The 21,348-nt window shown below is 37.5% G+C and overlaps 1 protein-coding gene across 1 annotated transcript in view; it reads left to right on the top strand.

The window, feature by feature from the left end:
• The first annotated feature begins 5,968 nt into the window (after window positions 1-5,968).
• DHX36 (DEAH-box helicase 36) overlaps window positions 5,969-21,348 on the top strand; it is a 50,221-nt gene continuing 34,841 nt past the window's right edge. Inside the window, exons 1-3 of the mRNA XM_032629867.1 lie at window positions 5,969-6,291; window positions 19,077-19,201; window positions 19,988-20,219. Of these exons, the coding sequence (XP_032485758.1) occupies window positions 6,028-6,291; window positions 19,077-19,201; window positions 19,988-20,219 (621 nt within the window). The 5' untranslated portion in view covers window positions 5,969-6,027. The remainder of the gene's footprint in view (window positions 6,292-19,076; window positions 19,202-19,987; window positions 20,220-21,348) is intronic.

Below are 21,348 nucleotides of genomic sequence, written 5' to 3'. Positions count from 1 at the left end.
TGATTTCTAAAAACCTTTTCAAAATCAAACCTTGGTCTTGTTTACTAATGTTTTCGCCTATGTTTGTCAACCTCAGAGTAAACAGAAAATTGTATAAGCTCAATGAATATACTGTTCTCATGCATGTGTTTCTACACATAAAGTTGGCCTTTACAGCAAGTGGGAAAATATTTTGGGAATGGAAGAAATGTAGCAAAACTCTGAGTTGTATTTGAAGAGGCTTCCTAAATGTGGCTAGCAAACCAAGCTTATTATTACAGTTACTGCTTTAGCTTTACACTGATGTCTAGGAAATATACTCCTGTATAAAACGGCAAATTAGCTTACAACTTTGAAACATGCATGTCCCTAGTCTGTAAATAGTTGTTCCCTTCAGTTCTATAAAATACAAATTGTTTACTGAATTTTTTTTCTTTCTCTCTTAAATATGAGAGTTTTCCTTTCACCTTTTCAGTATGTTGACTGCTCTTCAAACAGATATGTTGTATGTTAGAAGTAGAATTGGAAGTAGCTCTTAAACATATTGGAAAAGTTTGTAGATGTATACTTATCATTTCTAGAATTCTTTTGTTTATTTGAACAGAAACTAGGGAAAAAAACCGTAAGATTAAGTTCTGTGAGGTGCACCCAAGTAGACTAAAAAACTTCTGGGCAGAGCAGAGGGAAAATCCTCTAAGTCCAAACAAAAGTATCTGTTTCTAAAGTGGCAGATATGGCAGACCTTCTTCGCCACTCTTGAAGCACAGAAAATTTTAGTTCACATATTATTCTAAGTTTAGGTGCCTTTTCATTTCCTTCCCAAAGATATGTGTATCTCAAGCAAAGAAACAATTCAATATACTTTATTAAGTGATTGTGAGGTACACATATCAAGATTAATTTAAAATATGTTACATTGCAAAAATGCAGATATCACCTTGTTGGAATATTAGTGATGTATATTTCAAAAAAAAAATTAGGAAGTGATTTTTCCTCAAATTGCTTTATTCTGATCTTTCTGTAAACATATATTAAATGTATTACCTAAATGTTTATTTCCAAGGTTATTGAGTTGACATTTTACGTTTTAAACTTTGTACACTCTCAACTCACATATCTTAGTTATTATTTACAGACTAAGTGAATTATTTTTTAAACGATTTATTCTGGTTTCTATTTCATTATATTGAATCAGAATTCTAAATTACTTGACATGGGCTTTCAGACTGTTTTATCTTCAGATGATTATTTTGCTACCAAGAAGTTATTTTCAAAATAATTACCTCAGTGGACTTTCCCTATCTTTCACCAAACTTCTCAATATATCATTATCTAAACTTGGGAAGCAAATGTAATGCCACTAGTCATGTTTGTAAAGAAAGCCTCAAATAATGCATAACATATAAATTCAAATTCAAATGTATTCTCATTACAAATACATTTAACTTAAGATAATACTTTTTATCTCCAAACTTGAGGGTTAATTTAACATAACGACAAATGGCCAGATCAATCTGATGTTATAAATCAACAGCATTAAATGTCTGTTATAAAAGCCAAAGTTGAATTGAATATTCTAATAATGCTTTGTAAAAGACAGGTTTTGATATATTAAATTTAGATGTATAATTTTATAAAAGAGAAAAGTGATTTTGCTGCTTAAAGTATAATTTCTGGCAGCAAGGAAATTAGAAACAGAATCATAATAAAACTGAACAAAATAATAAAGACAAATCCTTTATAACTGCACAGCACTTTGAGTGGAGAGGAGATGATGAAAAACAAGATTTAAAGAATACAAGAATTGGATTGGAAGACAGTAATACCCATTTTCTCTCCTGTGTTCCATTTTATTTTCACTGGACTTGGGCCTATTCTGGGGGAATTGAAAAACAAACAAACGAAAAATCTAGGATATTGTATCCCCATTTAACTGTCCTTGGTTGTTGAATTAACTGTATAATGGATACACTTAAAAGTTCAGACGTATTCATACAATACCAGGATTATTTACCGCAAAGCCACAGACTTTGGCATCACATTACTAACCTGTAACAGTTCAAACTTCAAGGCAACAGTAGTGAATCTACAAGAAAACTCTACAGGGGGCTATGCCTAAGCATGAACAGCTTCTACCAATCCCTGTTAAGAGAGGGGATGGTTCAGCTACACCGGTATAAAGTCTACTTTCTCTTTAATGTGATTACAATTGTAAAAATGCATTCTGGTATAGGACATACCCTTATAGATATTTTGTGCTATATTTAAATATCTTACCTTTGCATTGTTATATTGTTCTTATTATTAATAAATGATCTATTTCATAGTTTATCTCTTTTCTCTACAAATTGATGTATCTGAAAACAAAAACTATTTACCTAATAAAAATATCACCATCTGGTGGTGACTTTTATAAACTGAAAACACATAATCCCTAAGATTTCCCAAAATATAAACATGTATTACATAATCCCAAAGACTTCCAAGAATTATGACTGACAGAGGCAACCATTTTGAAGACAGCGAATATCACAGTATTACCTGGAATATAAGTTTAAAAGGCTTGGTTATGCATTACTTGGAAGCTTTTTCTCAACATAGTTCTGTAGTATTGGATTTCATAAATAGATTTTCTCTTAATTTCTTATACTATTCAGCTACTCTCATTCATGTACTCATCATAATATTTAATGAATGCCTATTTCATGCTAAAACTAGCTCTAGGTACACAGGATTATAACTGTAAACAAAACCAAAACAAACATATATACTGTGAACGGACTGTTAGCACACAGTCCACACGAGACTCCCCTCACTCCTGACACCACGTGCAAGTTCAGGGTGTTCCCTAAGCCACTATCAATGTTAATAATTCACTAGAAGAACTCACAGAACTCCTTGAAAGTTGTATACTCACAGTTATGGTATATTACAAGGAAAGGATATGGATCAAAATCAGCCAAGAGAAGAAGCACATACAGCAGAATCCAGAAAAAAGGCCTAAGTGTGGAGCTTCTGTTTTCCTCTCCCCGTGGAGTCAGGAACAGCAGTACTTCCCTAGCATCAATGTGTGACAAAACGCATGGAGTACTGCCAACAAGGAACAAATCTTGGTGTCCCATCTTTAATGGGGCTTCATCATGGTAGGAGTAAGGTAAGCATGGTTGACTGCTCATAAGAGTGATCTCAGTATCCAGCTCCTCAGAAGGTCAAGCTTATATGGAACAAATAACTCAAAGCCTCCACCCTAAATCATATTGTTACTGCCTGGCTGGTCCAAGGCCTCCAAACAAACAAAGTCACTCCTATCAGGCATAACATTCCAAGGGTTTAGAGATTACCTCCTCAGAAGGGCAAAGGCCAGCCCTCTCTTTGGATAGGATTAAGTTCTTCACTACACATATGTAATGTATATACATATATATGTATATGTATATGTGTATGTATACATCTCAGGTAATGCTAAGTATTTTGACAGGAAATAGGCACCAGAGATAATAAAAATGAAAAGAAGAAAAATTAGACTAAAGGGATAATGACAGAAGGAGTGCTTTTTCAAATATTTTAGTGAGGAAAGGCTTCACTGATTAAAGTAACATTTCATCAGAGACACAAGTCCAAGATCAAGGTGTTGACTGATTTGGCTCCAGGTAAGAGCTCTCTTCTTGGCTTGTAGACAGCCTCTGTCCTCACATGGCCTTTCTTCAGAGGGAAGACAGAGCAAGCTCTGGTGTCTTTTCTTTTAAAACATTCAAACAATCCACGCTATTTCCTTCTCATTTTGTCCCTACCATCTCCAGTATGACTACCCAGTCTTTCTTACTGAACAGTTCACATACTTGTCATATCAGGCGTGCCCAATGGGTACATTTATTGGAACTATTCATTCCTATAATATTAATATTTGCCAGAACTCCCAAAATGTATAATCAGTCTGCTCTCTCTGTGTCTTTAACTCATATAACCAACTGCTTTCTAGACATCTCAATTTGTATGTTTTACAGGCACCTCAAACTCTACAAGTGTTAATTATACCCATTAACTCAACCCTCCCCCCACCCCGCCAAAATCTTCCTCATCCTATGTTCCTCATATCTCAGGATATGGTACCTTTCTATTAGGTCATCTTTCAAATCTTAAACTTGGGAGCCATCTGACCCTTTCCTCTAATTCTCTACATCCAATGAATCATTAAATCTTGACAATTATTTTCCCTAGCAACTCAATTCCAGTCCTTCCTATATTCTATCTTGCTCTGTCATCTCATTTTGTCTCCCCTACACCACAGCCTGTTAACTAGTCTCTCTACGTCCACTCTTGCCTCCTCCATTCCTTTCTACTCAAAGCAGTCAAAGTAATCACTCCCCTACTTAAAATGTATTATTGTTCTTTCTGTGGCATGTAAGATCTTTTATGGTCAGGCTCTTTTCTATCCCTTTGGCCTTCACCACCAGTCTTTTAAGTTTCAGTGTGGAATTTTCCCACTCCCCAACATTTTATCATCTTTCTTCAAGCACATCATTCTCTCTACCTGTAATAATCTCTTCCCTCCCCATCAGTTTAGCTAAAGTCTACTTATCTCAGTCACTGCTTACCCTCTCATTCCTTAGAAAGAACCTGACTCCACAATTAAATTCTTTTTGCTGTAACATCTCATGGCTTTTGCGAAGGGGTACTTTTTCCTCTACCCTCCCATGTTTAGTTCTTGGAGACTTGCAGACTAAACTGACAAAAACAGATTAGCAAGAGATAAAACAGATATAATCACATATCTATGGGAGTTCACAGAAAAATGTGACTCGAGGCAGTGGTTAGAACTTGGAGCTTATATACCATCTTTTATGGAAGGGAAGGAGAAGAATGGTATTTATGGGAAAACAAGTGACTTTTGGGAAAGATAAATGAGCTCTTATGAGAGTAGATGGAAAATATGTTGGTTTTGTTATAAAGTCTTTTTAGGTGTGGTGCTGATTTGCAGTCTCCAATGCCTAAGTCAGTCTTCCCTGGTTCCTCTTCCAAGGAAGGGATTTATGGCAAGAGTTCTTCTGAGTTCTTTTAAGAGGCTCTGTTTTTAGGCAGATAAGAGATTTCAGGAACTCAAATGCCTCTGCTCAAAATAATTTTTCTGCCACAGAGATGCATTCTGGAACCCTTCATATGGCATTTTCCTTCCTTAACTCACAACACACATTTCTTTAGCCTTTATCTTCTCCTCAAGACTGTAAGCAAATAAAAGCTGATGCCAATCTTCTCTTGTTCAGTGAGTATTCCCAGCACCTTTAAATCAGTCACATGTGTAAATGAACTAGATATTCCCTGGTAAACTTGCCAGCCTATGTGGAGCAGACACTTGATTATACAAGAATAGCCTGTGCTAATCAACAATAGACGGTTTCACATGAACATAGGAATCTTCAGCTGCTGTTTTATTTAAATTGCCTAAGTGCTCTGCACTGAATTTGGGTAGGCAGGCTCATCTTATGCCTCTGGATAAAAGTGGTAAACGACGATAACCCTTTAAAAGAGGCAGGGACATTTTTATACTTATAGATTTGAAACAGATGCTAGGCTGTTTTCATGACATAACCACTAGTTTATAAAAAAGAAAAAAGAATTCATTTCATTTTTTTAAGGACTTTAGGAGACAAAGCATTCGATCCACAGGTTCTTTTACTTTGACAATCGACGTTTACAGGGCCTACTGGGAAGCAAGCTCCGGATTTTACCGAGAGAAAGTAAAACCCAAAACCCGTTTCCTCACATGCTGGGCGTCGGGAAAGAAAACCTGTGCGCCTCCTGCTGGCTCTGCCTCCAAAGGTACAAACGTAAACAATTGAGGGCACACAAAAGATTTCCCCTGATCCAACCCGGGGAGCTCCAGGGCCTACGGCCCGTGACGTCACAGGAAACGTGTGCTTGTGACGCTCAACGTCCCTCCCTCTTGAACGGGGCGCCGGAAGCAAAACGGAGTGGACGCGCACCCGCTTCCGGGCCCGGTCGCCATTTCCAGCGGTTGCAGGTTCTCACGAGTTTTGGCCTGCTGGGACAATGAGCTATGACTACCATCAGAACTGGGGCCGCGATGGCGGGGGCCGCGATGGCGGGTCCCGCAGCTCCGGCGGGGGTTACGGAGGAAGCTATGGAGGGGGCCACGGAGGGAATCGAGGCTCCGGAGGTGGCGGCGGCGGCGGAGGAGGAGGGGGTGGTCGAGGCGGCCGAGGCCGACATCCCGGGCACCTGAAAGGCCGCGAAATCGGCTTGTGGTACGCGAAGAAACAAGGCCAGAAGAACAAGGAAGCGGAGAGGCAGGAGGTAATCTGAGACTCGGTAGTGGAGGGGGATGAAACCGGACAGGTTTTCTTTTCCATCCTTCGACCCCTAACTTTTTCTTTCCTTTTCGGTTTTTTAACTGGTGCATGTGCTTTGTGAAGTGCAAGTGTTGAAGCTTCCAGTAGTGGATATTAATAGCGGTGAACGTTAGCCATGCGCATCTGACCTGAAGCAGTTGGGATTTATGCGAGTGTATACTTTGCTTAAAAGACGTGAGAACTGGGGACAAAACAAATGTTAAATTCAGGGTCCGTCCGAAATTAACTTTTGGGGGGTGTCACTGTCATAGTATATCTGGCTACCCTTTCCCTTAATATAATTAATGTCACTTTAAATTCTTTGTCTGATGAGCTGTAAAATTACGGTTTTATACATTAGACACTGGTTTGCGCGGAACAAAAGCTATCAAGCACTATTTTTGTAGGTCCTTCAGAAGAGTACTCCAACTTCCACTTAGTATTAAAATAGGCACACAGGTTTTTTGTTTTTACGTTGGGCGTTGGGCTATGGAGGTTTCTGCTGATGAGCAGCTCCTCTTTGAGAAGGAAACCTAGGATCCTAGAAGCGAAAGAAATTTCAAGAGATGATTTGGCTTAGTCCCTTGTCTTCAGGTTGGTAATTGTCCATTTGATTTGTATCCTGAAGACTTGTAGTAAAGGAAACATTAAAGTTCCCTGAGTGGCCTGTTCTAATGATTATATATGTGATTAAACCGAAGTTTTCTTAATATAAGCTTTATAAAAGCTTTTTACTGACTTTAAAAGCATCTTTCATATTAGATACAGAGTGTAATTGAATCACCATTTAGGCTTCTGTTTTTAAATCATTCCATTTCTTTACTTTTCTTTTATCCATGTCATTTTTGTTGAATTGGGGGGGCATTATCTATTTATCTTCACAACTTATATTCTTCTTTAAATATATATATATTTCTTCAATAACTAAAAATTAACTTGTTCATTGAGCAAACTTTTTTTTTTAAAGGGAAGCACATCTAAGTCATCTTGAAATTGGAAGAATAATTGAGTGATTAGTACAGAGTAACTTCCTAAGAACTCTTTATCAAATTTTATTTACCCGTTTTTTCACACAAGGTTTTTTGCATGTTGCTATGGGGGTCTGAAGAATTATGATATTCAGGGAGCTTACAGTTTAGCTGGAAAAAGTGAGAACTAAACAGACGAAACGTTAAGTAAATCAGGAAAAATTCTTCATTATTATTTCCATCTGAAGCCGGTTGTGCAGTGGGTCATTATGAATTAAACTCTTGATTTCCACCACCACCTCAAACCTCCATTTTAGTAAAAGTCACTACCATTTATTCACTTGCCAAGGCCAAAATGAGATTTATTTTTGATTCTTCTCTTTCATTTCAGCAAGTCTGTTTTCTCTTCCTTTTTAATATATCTCAAATCTAACTACTTATTTCCACAGTAATTACCATAGATCACCATTTTGTTGTCTGTCCATGGCTCTTAACTGGTCTCCTATTTCTACTCCTCGTTATTAAGTCTGTCTTTTGTAGAGCCTTAGATCATCTCACTCTCTAGCTCACAATTTGAAAGCCAAGTCAGTTCCGTCTCAGTCTCATATGTTTCAGTGCATCCTAACATGTTTTCCAGGAATCTTGGCAATTTAGTTTCTACATATCAGGTTTCCCTCTATGTACTTACCTTTCTGAGCCTATGTTCCCAAGATGTAATTAAAGCTTTTGTAATCATACTTTTATTTTTGCTTTTTTATTGTAGTTCTCATATCATTCTCTAAAATGTATGTCTCCATTTTCTCTACTAAATATGATCATATTTCAGTAATTGGCTCATCCTGCCTCTTTCTTTGATCACGTTCAAGCCCTTTGTGATCGCTTCCCAGTCAGAATTTCCATAGCTTTTACTTTTTAAGTAATACCTGTGTTTACAAAGTGACTGCATTCTAAGGATGCACGCTTATTCTTTCAACAGATATGTTTTAGGGTCTAATATATTTGAAACAGTATCATAGGCACTGTGTTAATAAGCTAGATATAGTACCTACCCTACAGAAATTGTGGTGTGTTAGGCACTATAGGGCGGTTAGAATACAATGTTAAAGAATTATAATAAGGAGGATGTGGGCTTATCCCCTAACTCAAATTAGGAAGAGCCTAGAAGATTTCCCAGAAGAGGTAACCCTTAAGCTGAAACTTGAAAGATAGCAAAGTATGTCTGTGTTTGTGATGTTGGGGGCTTGGAAAGGGATTTTTAGGACGAGGCAGCAGCATGTGCCACAACTTAGAGGTCAGGAAGACCACGTTCAAGGAACTGAGAAGGGGGTAGAGCAGTGGCTTTTACACTTTTGACTGTTTCCCACAAAAAGGGATATATTTTAATTTGCAACCCGGTGCACACACGTATTTAAGTGAACAAAAAGTTCATGAAATAATGTTTAATTACCTGTACATTGCCCTAGGGCTTTTGTTCTTGTTGTTTGTACCTTTCTGCCTTTTTTAAAATTAATATTGGTCATGATCCTTTAATTTTACAGATCGCAGTATGAAAGCTCCTGGACTAGAAAATAAGCAGGGCTTTGAAATTCTTTCCCTTAAGAACTCTGGCAAGTCATTAAAGCGTTTCAAGCAAAACATGAAATGATTGGATTTGTGTTTAAATTCACCCTAGGTAGCAGCATAAAGAATGGATTGAAAAAGAGGCAATCCTGGGACTGGGAGACCAGTTAAGTAGCTCTTGCAGTAATTAAGGTGAGAAATGACAGCTTGAATTAGGACATTGCTAGTGGAGATGGAGGGAAGCGGACAGCTTAAAGTGATTTAGGAGGTAGATTCAAAATGATTCTATCTGGAGGGAAGGGGAAGGCAGGTGTGAATGGATGACACTAATGACTATATAAAGAATTGGCTTGATGGGGCTTCCCCGGTGGCGCAGTGGTTGAGAGTCCGCCTGCCGATGCAGGGGACACAGGTTCGTGCCTCGGTCTCGGAAGATCCCACGTGGCGTGGAGTGGCTGGGCCCGTGAGCCATGGCTGCTGAGCCTGCGCGTCCAGAGCCTGTGCTCCGCAATGGGAGAGGCCACAACAGTGAGAGGCCCGCATATCGCAAAAAAAAAAAAAAAAAGAATTGGCTTGATGGAGGAAGACAATGGACTCAGCTTAAGCACACTGAGTGTGATATTATAGGGCATACAAGTGGTGATTTCAAGGAAGTTAAAGGCTGTGTGGACCTGATACCTAGAGAAATCTAGACTGCAGGTGAACATTTGACAGTTTGTGGGCCTATGGATAGTAGTTGTAATATAGAAGTGAATGAGAAGAGGAGTGGGTGCAGGCCTGAACTCTGTAGACCATTGCTTCTCAAACCTGAATCACCTGGCATCTTGTAGCAATGTAGAACTGGGGTGGGTCCAGAGATTCAACTTTTCTCACAGGCTCCCAGATGATGTCAGTACTGCTGGTCTGCAGAGCACTCGGGCTGTACAATGTAGAACAAGAAAATTTAAAGTATGGACTGAGGGAGAGAAGCTTGAAAGAATCTAGGAAGGAACAACCAGAGAAGAGAAAAATAAGGAGATGGATGTTGTTTTGGAATCCAGGAGTATCGTTTAGGGAGAAAAGAGTTTATGAAAAAGGGAAAGTAATCAATAGTGGCAAACACTGCACTGATACCAAGTGAGGTAAGAGTTCAGAGTGTCTTGGATTTAGCAACAGGGTAATTGGTAACCTTGATGAGAGCCCTTTTTGTGGAGTGGTGGAAGTAAAAACCAGATTGCACTGGAGTGGCGAGAGAAGGAGAGAGGAAGAAATGGGGGTACCTCCAGGCAGTTCTGTGAGAAGGAAGAGGAGAAGTAGGGGTGGTAGAATTCAGGACAGGATTTTTGTTTTTATTGTTTTAAAAGTGAAGAGATTTGACTGTGTTCAAGTTCACATACTGATGGTAAGGAGCCAGTGGAGAGGAAAAGTAAATATATCAGAGAAGACTAAATTATCATGCAGTAGTAGTAGACAGCCCACAGATCTTAATGGCTTATAACAACAAAGGTTTGTTTTCTACTCACATTACTTGACCGTTGGAGTTCGCTAGAGTTCTCATGAGAATGAGGTCCATATAGCCTCCCACCCATCTGGAGCATAACTGGTTTTGGTGGCAGCAGGGAGGGATACAGTAAATCGCCCCTGATTCCTAGAAATTCCCATTCATATGGCCATGGGAAATGCACTTGTGCCTTATATCTGTGAAGAAGCAAACCAGAATATTGATGTACAGCCTAAAGACTACTAGAGAGAAAGAGATCTAGGAAAGGAAGATAAATCTTAATCGGAGATAGCCCTGAGGAGGTGGAAGGAAGGCTGCAGGGCTTAAGTGGAGAGGTTAACTTTAACTAGGAAAATGTATTCCTCTTCCATTTTAACAGAAAAGAAGATAGCAAAGGATGGGTTCTGATACAGGTGAGTTTGGGTTTGGTGGCAAGCGATTGAGGACTTTTCCTTTGGGTTTTGTTTTCTTTATGAAATATCGCGTGTAAAATGTCAAGGGTGAACAGGAAAGTGGTATCGGTGTGTTACAGAGAATGGAGAAAGTTTGAAGCAGTTACAGATAATTAGAAGCTGATGAGAAAGACAATTCGCTGGATATAATTGAGGGTCTCCTTTGCTAGGAATTTCCAGTTAGAAGCAGAAAGAATATTTGAAGATGTCCAAAAGGGGGGAAAATAATAAAAAAAATCAAATGCCTTGATAAAATAAAAGTCGTGAACCATAAAATGTGTGTCTGAGATTCTTCAGGCAGGGGGTGAGGTAAAGTGAAGGATGATGGAACTGGAAAAAGGTTAGGGAGGTAACCTACAGAGAATCAGGCTAGATCCAGGTTTGGAATTTCAGCATTCCTAAATTCACTGCCCACAGCCTTTGGGGGCTCATTGTGCAGAGAACCACGTTGAAAATAATTTATTTTAAGTGTATATTATGTTTTATTAAAAAGTATAAAATTTTCAGGGGCTATTTCAGTTTTCAGTCATCCCACCTTTTTCTGGATATCTAAAATTCATTTAACAAGGTGAGGAGGAGAACTTTGTTCTGCTAGTAGAGGTAAAAGCTTCAAAATGTGAAGTTCTCTTTGGTTGAAGAAATGCGTTAGTGTGAATGAGTTTCATTGGGAAAGCAATCAGTCTTAAATTACTTAATCTTTGCCATTTTGAAGGTGAATGAAAGAAACTATGGCTATGAACCCTTGAGGTGTTTGGAAGAGGTGTAAAAATTAAGGAACCTGTGCTTAAGGATGACTTTATGTCCTGGGGCTTCCTTTTCGGAGGAGGCTTTAATCAAAGTATTGCTGAGGATTCTTACATTTCTAAGGGCCAAGAAAAAACACAGTAATCAGTAACTATCTTATGTAAGTACACAGAGCAGTAAATGTTAATACGTACTGAAGACCTACAGAATTTAAAGCATAGGGCAAAAGTGTTTTAATAATGATCCTCTGTGTTGGGGGTCCCCAAGACCACCCTCAGGTCTGAAATTTACTGGAAGGAGTCACAAATCTCTGAAAAGCTGGTGTACTCACGGTAGCTGTTCTTAACAGCAAATTATTACAGATTAAAATTGGCAAAGGTAAAGGTGCAAACGGTAGAGTCCAGGAGAAACCAGGTGCAAGCTTCCAGTCCTAGTAGAGAGGGCATATTCTATACTATGGAGAAAAGATACATTAGTCTAATTTATTAACCATTTTAAAAAGATTTCTATGTAATACAATTATTAAAAAGCCAAAAAATTTGGACTTTATTTTTTGAATTTTTCAAATTTATTTTTTATACAGCAGATTCTTATTAGTTACTCTGTTTCTGCCCTGGAAACTGGTTCATCTGTACTGTTTTTCTAGGTTCCACATATATGCGTTAATATACGATATTTGGTTTTCTCTTTCTTTTTCTTTTTTTTTAAACATCTTTATTGGAGTATAATTGCTTTACAATGCTGTGTTAGTTTCTGATTTATAACATAGTGAATTGGCTATACATTTATATATATATCCCCATATCTCCTCCCTCTGGCGTCTCCCTCCGACCCTCCCTGTCCCACCCCTCTAGGTGGTCACAAAGCACCCAGCTGATCTCTCTGTGCTGTGCGGCTGCTTCCCACTAGCTAGCTATTTTACATTTGGTACTATATATAAGTCCATGCCACTCTCTCACTTCATCCCAGCTTACCCTTCCCCCTCCCCATGTCCTCAAGTCCGTTGTGTACATCTGTGTCTTTATTCCTGTCCTGTCCCTAGGTTCTTCAGAACCATTTTTTTCCTTTAGATTCCATATATATGTGTTAGCATACGGTATTTGTTTTTCTCTTTCTGACTTACTTCACTCTGTATGACAGACTCTAGGTCCATCCACCTCACTACAAATAACTCAATTTCATTTCTTTTTATGTCTGAGTAATATTCTATCGTATATAGGTGCCACATCTTTTTTATCCATTCATCTGTCTGTGGACGTTTAGATTGCTTCCATGTCCTGGCTATTGTAAATAGACCTGCAATGAACCTTGTGGTACATGACTTTTTGAATTATGGTTTTCTTAGGGTATATGCCTAGTAGTGGGATTGCTGGGTCGTATGGTAGTTCTAGTTTTAGTTTTTTAAGGAACCTCCATACTGTTCTCCATAGTGGCTGTATCAATGTACATTCCCACCAACAGTGCAAGAGCGTTCCCTGTTCTCCACACCCTTTCCAGCATTTATTGTTTGTAGATTTTTTGCTGATGGCCATTCTGACTGGTGTGAGGTGATATCTCATTGTAGTTTTGATTTGCATTTCTCTAATGATTAATGATGTTGAGCATTCTTCCATATGTTTGTTGGCGATCTGTGTGTCTTCATTGGAGAAATGTCTATTTAGGTGTTCTGCCCATTTTTGGATTGGGTTGTTTGTTTTTTTGATATTGAGCTGCATGAGCTGCTTGTAAATTTTGGAGATTAATCCTTTGGCAGTTGCTTCATTTGCAAATATTTTCTCCCATTCTGAGGGTTGTCTTTATGTCTTGTTTATGGTTTCCTTTGCTGTGCAAAAGCTTTTAAGTTTCATTAGGTCCCATTTCTTTATTTTTGTTTTTATTTCCAGTTTTCTAGGAGGTGGGTCAAAAAGGATCTTGCTGTGATTTATGTCAGAGTATTCTGCCTATGTTTTCCTCTAAGAGTTTGATAGTGTCTGGCCTTGCATTTAGGTCTTTAATCCATTTTGAGTTTATTTTTGTGTATGGTGTTAGGGAGTTTTCTAATTTCATTCTTTTACATGTAGCTGTCCAGTTTTCCCAGCACCACTTATTGAAGAGGCTGTATATCTTCATTGTATATGCTTGCCTTCTTTATCATAAGTAAGGTGACCATATGTGTGTGGGTTTATCTCTGGGCTTTCTGTCCTGTTCCATTGATCTATATTTCTGTTTTTGTGCCAGTACCATACTATCTTGATTACTGTAGCTTTGTAGTATAATCTGAAGTCAGGGAGCCTGATTCCTCCAGCTCCGTTTTTCTTTCTCAAGATTGCTGTGGCTATTTGGGGTCTTTTGTGTTTCCATACAAATTGTGAAATATTTATTCTAGTTCTGTGAAAAATGTCATTGTTAGTTTGATAGGGATTGCATTGAATCTGTAGATTGCTTTGGGTAGTATAGTCATTTTCACAATGTTTATTCTTCCAGTCAGAGAACACGGTGTATCTCTCTTATCTGTTTGTATTTAATTTCTTTTGTCAGTGTCTTATAGTTTTCTTCATATAGGTCTTTTGTCTCCTTAGGTAGGTTTATTCCTAGGTATTTTATTCTTTTTGTTGCAATGGTAAATGGGAGTGTTCCCTTAATTTCACTTTCAGATTTTTCATCATTAGTGCATAGAACACAAGAGATTTCTGTGCATTAATTTTGTATCCTGCTACTTTACCAAATTCATTGATTAGCTCTAGTAGTTTTCTGGTAGCATCTTTGAGTTCTCTATGTATAGTATCATGTCATCTGCAAAGAGTGACAGCTTTACTTTTCCGATTTGGATTCCTTTTATTTCTTTTTCTTCTCTGATTGCTGTGGCTAAAACTTCCAAAACTATGTTGAACAATAGTGGTGAGAGTGGGCAACCTTGTCTTGTTCCTGTTCTTAGTGGAAATGATTTCAGTTTTTCACCATTGAGGACGATGTTGGCTATGGGTTTGTCATGCATGACCTTTATTATGTTGAGGTAAGTTCCCTCTGTGCCTACTTTCTGGAGGCTTTTTATCATAAATGGGTGTTGAATTTTGTTGAAAGCTTTTTCTGCATCTATTGAGATGATCATATGGTTTTTATTCTTCAGTTTGTTAATGTGGTGTATCACATTGATGGATTTGCGTATATTGAAGAATCCTTGCATTCCTGGGATAAACCCCACTTGATCATGGTGTATGATCCTTTTAATGTGCTGTTGGATTCTGTTTACTAGTATTTTGTTGAGGATTTTTGCATCAATGTTCATTGGTGATATTGGCCTGTAGTTTTCTTTCTTTGTGACATCTTTGTCTGGTTTTGGTATCAGGGTGATGGTGGCTTTGTAGGATGAGTTTGGGAGTGTTCCTCCCTCTGCTGTAGTTTGGAAGAGTTTGAGAAGGTTAGGTGTTAGCTCTTCCCTAAATGTTTGATAGAATTAGCTTGTGAAGCCATCTGGTCCTGGGCTTTTGTTTGTTGGAAGATTTTTAATCACAGTCTCAATTTCAGTGCTTGGGATTGGTCTTTTTATATTTTCTATTTCTTCGTGGTTCAGTCTTGGAAGGTTGTGTCTTTTCTAAGAATTTGTCCATTTCTTCCACGTTGTCCATTTTATTGGCCTAGAGTTGCTTGTAGTAATCTCTCATGATCCTTTGTATTTCTGCAGTGTCAGTTGTTACTTTTCCTTTTTCATTTCTATTTCTATTGATTTGAGTCTTCTCCCTTTTTTTCTTGATGAGTCTGGTTAATGGTTTATCAGTTGTGTTTATCTTCTCAAAGAACCAGCTTTTAGTTTTATTGATCTTTGCTATTGTTTCCTTCATTTCTTTTTCATTTATTTCTGATCTAATCTTTATGATTTCTTTCCTTCTGCTGACTTTGGGGGTTTTTTTCTCTAATTGCTTTAGGTATAAGTTAGGTAATTTATATAAATAGAGATGTTTCTTGTTTCTTAAGTTTGGATTGTATTGCTGTAAACTTCCCTCTTAGAACTGCTTTTGTGGCATCCTGTAGGTTTTGGGTCATTGTGTTTTCATTGTCATTTGTTTGTAGGTATTTTTTGATTTCCTCCTTGATTTCTTCAGTGATCTCTTGGTTGTTAAGTAGTGTATTGTTTACTCTCCATGTGTTTGTATTTTATACAGATTTTTTCCTGTAATTGATACGTAGTCTCATAGCATTGTGGTCAGAAAAAATACTTGATACGGTTTCAATTTTCTAAATTTACCGAGGCTTGATTTGTGACCCATGATATGATCTATCCTGGAGAATGTTCCATGAGCACTTGAGAAGAAAGTGTATTCTGTTGTTTTTTGGATGGAATGTCCTATACATATCAATTAAGTCCATCTTGTTTAATGTATCATCTTGTTTAATGTATCATTTAAAGCTTGTGTTTCCTTATTTATTTTCATTTTGGATGATCTGTGCATTAGTGAAGTCCCCTTCTGTGATTGTGTTACTGTCGATTTCTCCTTTTATGTCTGTTAGCGTTTGCCTTAGGTATTGAGGTGCTCCTATGTTGGGTGCATAAATATTTACAATTGTTATATTTTCTTCTTGGATTGATCCCATGATCATTATGTAGTGTCCATCTTTGTCTCTTGTAATAGTCTTTATTTTAAAGTCTATTTTGTCTGATATGAGAACTGCTACTCCAGCTTTCTTTTGATTCCCATTTGCATGGAAAATGTTTTTCCATCCCCTCACTTTCAGTCTGTATGTTGCTAGGTCTGAAGTGGGTCTCTTGTAGACAGCATATATACAGGTCTTGTTTTTGTATCCATTCAGCCAGTCTGTGTCTTTTGGTTGGAGTGTTTAATCCATTTACATTTAAGGTAATTATTGACATGTATGTTCCTATTACCATTTTCTTAATTGTTTTGGGTTTCTTATTGTAGGTCTTTTCCTTCTCCTGTGTTTCCTGCCTCGAGAAGTTCCTCTAGCATTTGTTGTGGAGCTGGTTTGGTGGTACTGAATTCTCTTAGCTTGTCTGTAAAGGTTTTAATTTCTCCGTAGAATCTGAATGAGATACTTGCTGGGTAGAGAAATCTTGGTTGTAGGTTTTTCCCTTTCATCACTTTAAATATGTCCTGCCACTCCCTTCTGGCCTGCAGAGTTTCTGTTGAAATAATCAGCTGTTAACCTTATGGGGATTCCCTTGTATGTTATTTTTTGCTTTTCTCTTGCTGCTTTTAATATTTTTTCTTTGAATTTAATTTTTGATAGTTTGATTAATATGTGTCTTGGCATGTTTCTCCTTGGATTTATCCTGTGTAAGACTTTCTGTGCTTCCTGGACTTGATTGTCTATTTCCTTTCCCATATTAAGGAAGTTTTCAACTATAATCTCTTCAAATATTTTCTCAGTCCCTTTCTTTTTCTCTTCTTCTGGGACCTCTATAATTCAAATGTTGGTGAGTTTAATGTTGTCGCAGAGGTCTCTGGGACTGTCCTCAGTTCTTTTCATTCTTTTTTCTTTATTCTGCTCTGCAGTAGTTATTTCCACCATTTTATCTTACAGGTCACTAATCCATTTTTCTGCCTCAGTTATTCTACTGTGGATTCCTTCTAGAGAGTTTTTAATTTCATTTATTGTGTTGTTCATCGTTTGTTTGCGCTTTAGTTCTTCCGGGTCCTTGTTAAACGTTTCTTGTATTTTCTTTGTTCTATTTCCAAGATTTTGTATCATCTTTACTCTCATTACTCTGAACTCTTTTTCAGGTAGAGTATTTCCTCTTCATTTGTTTGGTCTGGTGGGTTTTTACCTTGCTCCTTCATCTGCTGTGTGTTTCTCTGTCTTCTTGTTTTGCCTAACTTACTGTGTTTGGGGTCTCCTATTCACAGGCTCATAGTTCCCGTTGTTTTTGGTGTCTGTCCCCAGTGGCTGTGGTTGGTTCAGTGGGTTGTGTAGGCTTCCTGGTGGAGGTGCCTAGTGCCTGTGTTCTGGTGAATGAGGCTGGATCTTGTCTTTCTGGTGGCAGGTCCATGTCCGGTGGTGTGTTTTGGGGTGTCTGTTACCTCTTTATGATTTTAGGCAGCCTCTCTGCCAATGGGTGGGTTTGTGTTCCTGTCTTGCTAGTTGTTTGGCATAGGGTGTCCAGCACTGTAGCTTGCTGGTCGTTGGGTGGAGCGGGGTCATAGAGTTGAGATGGAGATCTCTGGGAGAGCTTTTGCTGTTTGATATTACATGAAGCTGGGAGGTCTCTAGTGGACCAGTGTCTTGAACTTGGCTCTCCCACCTCAGGCACAGGCCTCACACCTGGCTGGAGCACCAGAACCCTGTCAGCCACACGGGTGTTGAAAAAAAGTCCTTTTGTATCATATTGATCTGTTTTTCTCTTTCTGACTTAAAATTTTGGGCTTTTGTGTCTGTCAGTAAATCGGTTTTGCTGCAGTTTGTAATTTCCTAATGCTTTCTTATCAGCTGGAGTTTTGCTGTATTGGACTTTTTAAGTGTATGAGCATAATGATGCTTTCAGTAAATCCTTTAATAATTTATCAGCAGAAGTCTTATGGAATTCCCTGGAGATCTCGGTGTATTCTTGTGTGTGTTTTACTTCTTTAAAGAGAAAAATGGTTTAACACAAAAGTCATATATGCTCATTCAAAAAGCTAGATACATCCATGCATTTGATAGACTTCTCAGGGGTATGTACTATGTGCCAGAATTATATCTTGAAGAAATACTGCAAAAGGCATAGAATATGAAAAGAGAATAACTTTTTTAAAAATTAATACTAGTGAAAGCAAGATCCCGTTGCACGTGTTTTCTGCATCTGGCTTTTTTCATTCAATAACTTGGCCATCTTTCCTGTCTGCACACCTGGGGGGGAAAAATCTATGCACTCTTCTTTTTTACTTACTGTGTTTACTTATAATTCAGCTAATCATAATTTGCAATTATAAAAGGGCAGTCTTTAAAAGTTCTTATTCTTACTGTGTACAGTGTACCTCATATTTTCTCTTCCATGTATTCTATACTAAGAAAACAATCTAACTCATATTTTCTCTGGTGTCTCTTTTTAAGTAAATCTCATTCTCTGAGGTAACTGCATCGTTGGGAATATTATTTTCATGAGCACTGATCATTTTATTTATCCCCTCTGAGCTCAGCCCTCTTACTTCCTAATTTACTCCTCCTCATAATGTAAGAGATTTAAATGCTCTTAAAATGCTCGTTGCAACCAAAATAGTATTTGCAGTTTTTAACTTTTTACCAGAACATTTGGGTTTTAATAAATTTAATTGTATCTTTTAAAATTTAAGATAAGGAAAAGATTGTAACAATTAGTATTATGCAAGGGTAGGAAGTAAGGGAACCAAAGTTTTAATAAGTGACGTAAATATGATTTCTTTGCCAGTAATGGTAAAGCTAATTTTATAGACATATAGTAGAAAAGGGTCTAGAGAGCAAGTGTGGGGTGACTTTAACTTTATTTTATATATGTTTGTTGGACGCATGTTACTTTGCCTTTATTGTTTTAGTCATCAAATAATTTTGCACATGCTTTCTCACCCTGATGAGGATGCTTTTTCTTTGCACAAAATAGAGAGCTGTGGTACATATGGATGAACGTCGAGAAGAACAAATTGTGCAGCTGCTGCATTCTGTGCAGGCTAAGAATGATAAAGATTCGGAAGCACAGATATCCTGGTTTGCTCCTGAAGATCACAGGTAAAACAAAAAGTATTCTTTTAAAGATGAACAAAGAGTGACACTTCTTTCAGAGCACTGGCCGGAAAAAAAAGATGATAAAAATAACATCTTCAGGCTCTTCTATAAGTGAAATTTAGCCTCAAAGTAATCTTTTTTCTTATGTAGATTGAGCAAATTTGGTGAAATATTTAAAAATTTAGGTGGCATATTTATTCCCACAGGAGATCTAAATGGTAGGAATTGTCTATATAGGATGTTGATGAAGTTATTACTTAGTTCTTCCTACCCATCATCTTTGTATTTCCGGAATTTTCTTGTGGAGGAGATCTGTGAGAAGTTAAATTGCTGCTGTTTTAGGAAAATCATAGGAACTGTATCATCAGGGGCAAATTAGAAGTAGTTTCTCTGGGACTGTGTAATGTAGCATCCCACTTATAGCTCAGAAAGGGTGGCAGGAAAATGAAGTTGTGAAATAAAACATGGCTCAGAAAACTTGATAAGGTGTTTTGATGTGCTTACGTTCACTCTGAGTCTTTGCAATGGAGGAATTACTATTGGGTGGATTTTTATTTTCTTAACTACCACAAGGAATAACCTGTCTGGCAGTGTCTTATTTGTAGGGCGGAAAAAAAATTGAGTTCATTATAAGAATCTTAAGTATTTTCAAATTGCTCTACTAAGAGAAAAGAATAAAGGCTTTTGATTTTGATGACTTTGAAATCATTAAACAAGATATATTATTTTGTTTCAGGGCTTGAGTGGCTCTTCATTCAATCTTTATCATTTTTTATTTTGTCAAAATAGATATGGGACTGATGCTCCTGCTGAGAACAAACCAAACTCAGTAAAGAAAGTTGAGGATCAGGAAAAAAAATTGATAAATCAAGAAAAGAGGCCATTTAGAATCAGGGACAAATATATTGACCGCGATTCTGAATATCTCTTGCAAGAAAATGAACCAGATGTAACTTTAGACCAACAATTATTGGAAGATTTACAAAAGAAAAAAACTGACCTTCGGTATATTGAAATGCAGGTAATGGAAAGCAAGATGGGGAAAAAATTTTTACTTGTCATCTCTTCTGACACTTGATAAAAATGTATTTATGGTTAGAGGTAGTTGCCTGATATAAATCAGTGAGATTGCTCAACAAGCCATCCTCTGGGAATTTTTTTCCCCCTTATAGTACAGAAAAGTAGTGGGAATGGAATTACACATAAGTAGCCTATCTCATCTACAATAGTTTATATGGTGACGAGAAGAAATATCTGAGAAATGGTAGTGCAGATGAAAAAAAATCACACTTAAGTTTAACATTTCTAGGCCATTTTAGTGAGATGTCATAAGAGACAAGGGTGGTTAGAATTGTAAAGTTTTTTCTTTTAGAACATCTAATCCAACTCTTTGGTTTTACAGATGTTAAATTCCTCAAAAGTTATATGATGTGCTTACGTTCACCAACACTTTAAAGACAGAGGTGTCTTTAAATTCTGAAATTCTCCTGAGTTTTTCCAGTATTTTCTTTTCCTGCTAGACAAGATATTTTACAGTCCTTTCCTGTTAGAACATAAAATTGAATGCTTTATGGATATTCTAGAAAGAGATGTAATAAAACGTTCACTTTTTTTTTAAAAGAAAATACTGAGGCAATTCTGAGGGCTATGTCTTGAATATGCAAATATGTACTGCCATTTTTGAGAAAGGCAGATTATCACATCTCCTATAGGAAAGAAAGGATCTATTGACTCTCACTGCAGGTTGGATATCCTCATTAGAACAGATCAGCTGAGGTTATCCAGGACCAAATTGTGTAGCTCTTTGATGCCTTTTGAGTGAAAATACGATTTGGGGACAGGAGTTTTCAAGATGTATTAATTCAGAATATTTTAGTTGTCTTATAGCCTTAGGAACAAGAAGAGTTAGCTACTGTCTCTGTTTGCTTTGTATGGAGGACAGAACTCAAATATTATTGAAGATGAGTAATTGATCTAGTTCAGAGAAAGTTAGAAGAAATGTGCAAAACAAAAACAGTGGGTGGTCTTCCTTTTGGTCAGGCACTGTTGTAAAAGCTTCACATGTACTACGTCATTTGAACCTCTCAACAGCCCTGTACAAGAGATTACGCATGTCTGTTACAGAGGAGGAAAAAGAATCTTAGGTTAAG

Source organism: Phocoena sinus, chromosome 4 (assembly GCF_008692025.1).
Source record: "Phocoena sinus isolate mPhoSin1 chromosome 4, mPhoSin1.pri, whole genome shotgun sequence".
Classification (NCBI taxonomy): domain Eukaryota; kingdom Metazoa; phylum Chordata; class Mammalia; order Artiodactyla; family Phocoenidae; genus Phocoena; species Phocoena sinus.
The sequence above is the reverse complement of the archived record's forward strand: the minus strand, read 5'-3'. Positions and strand labels throughout refer to the sequence as shown.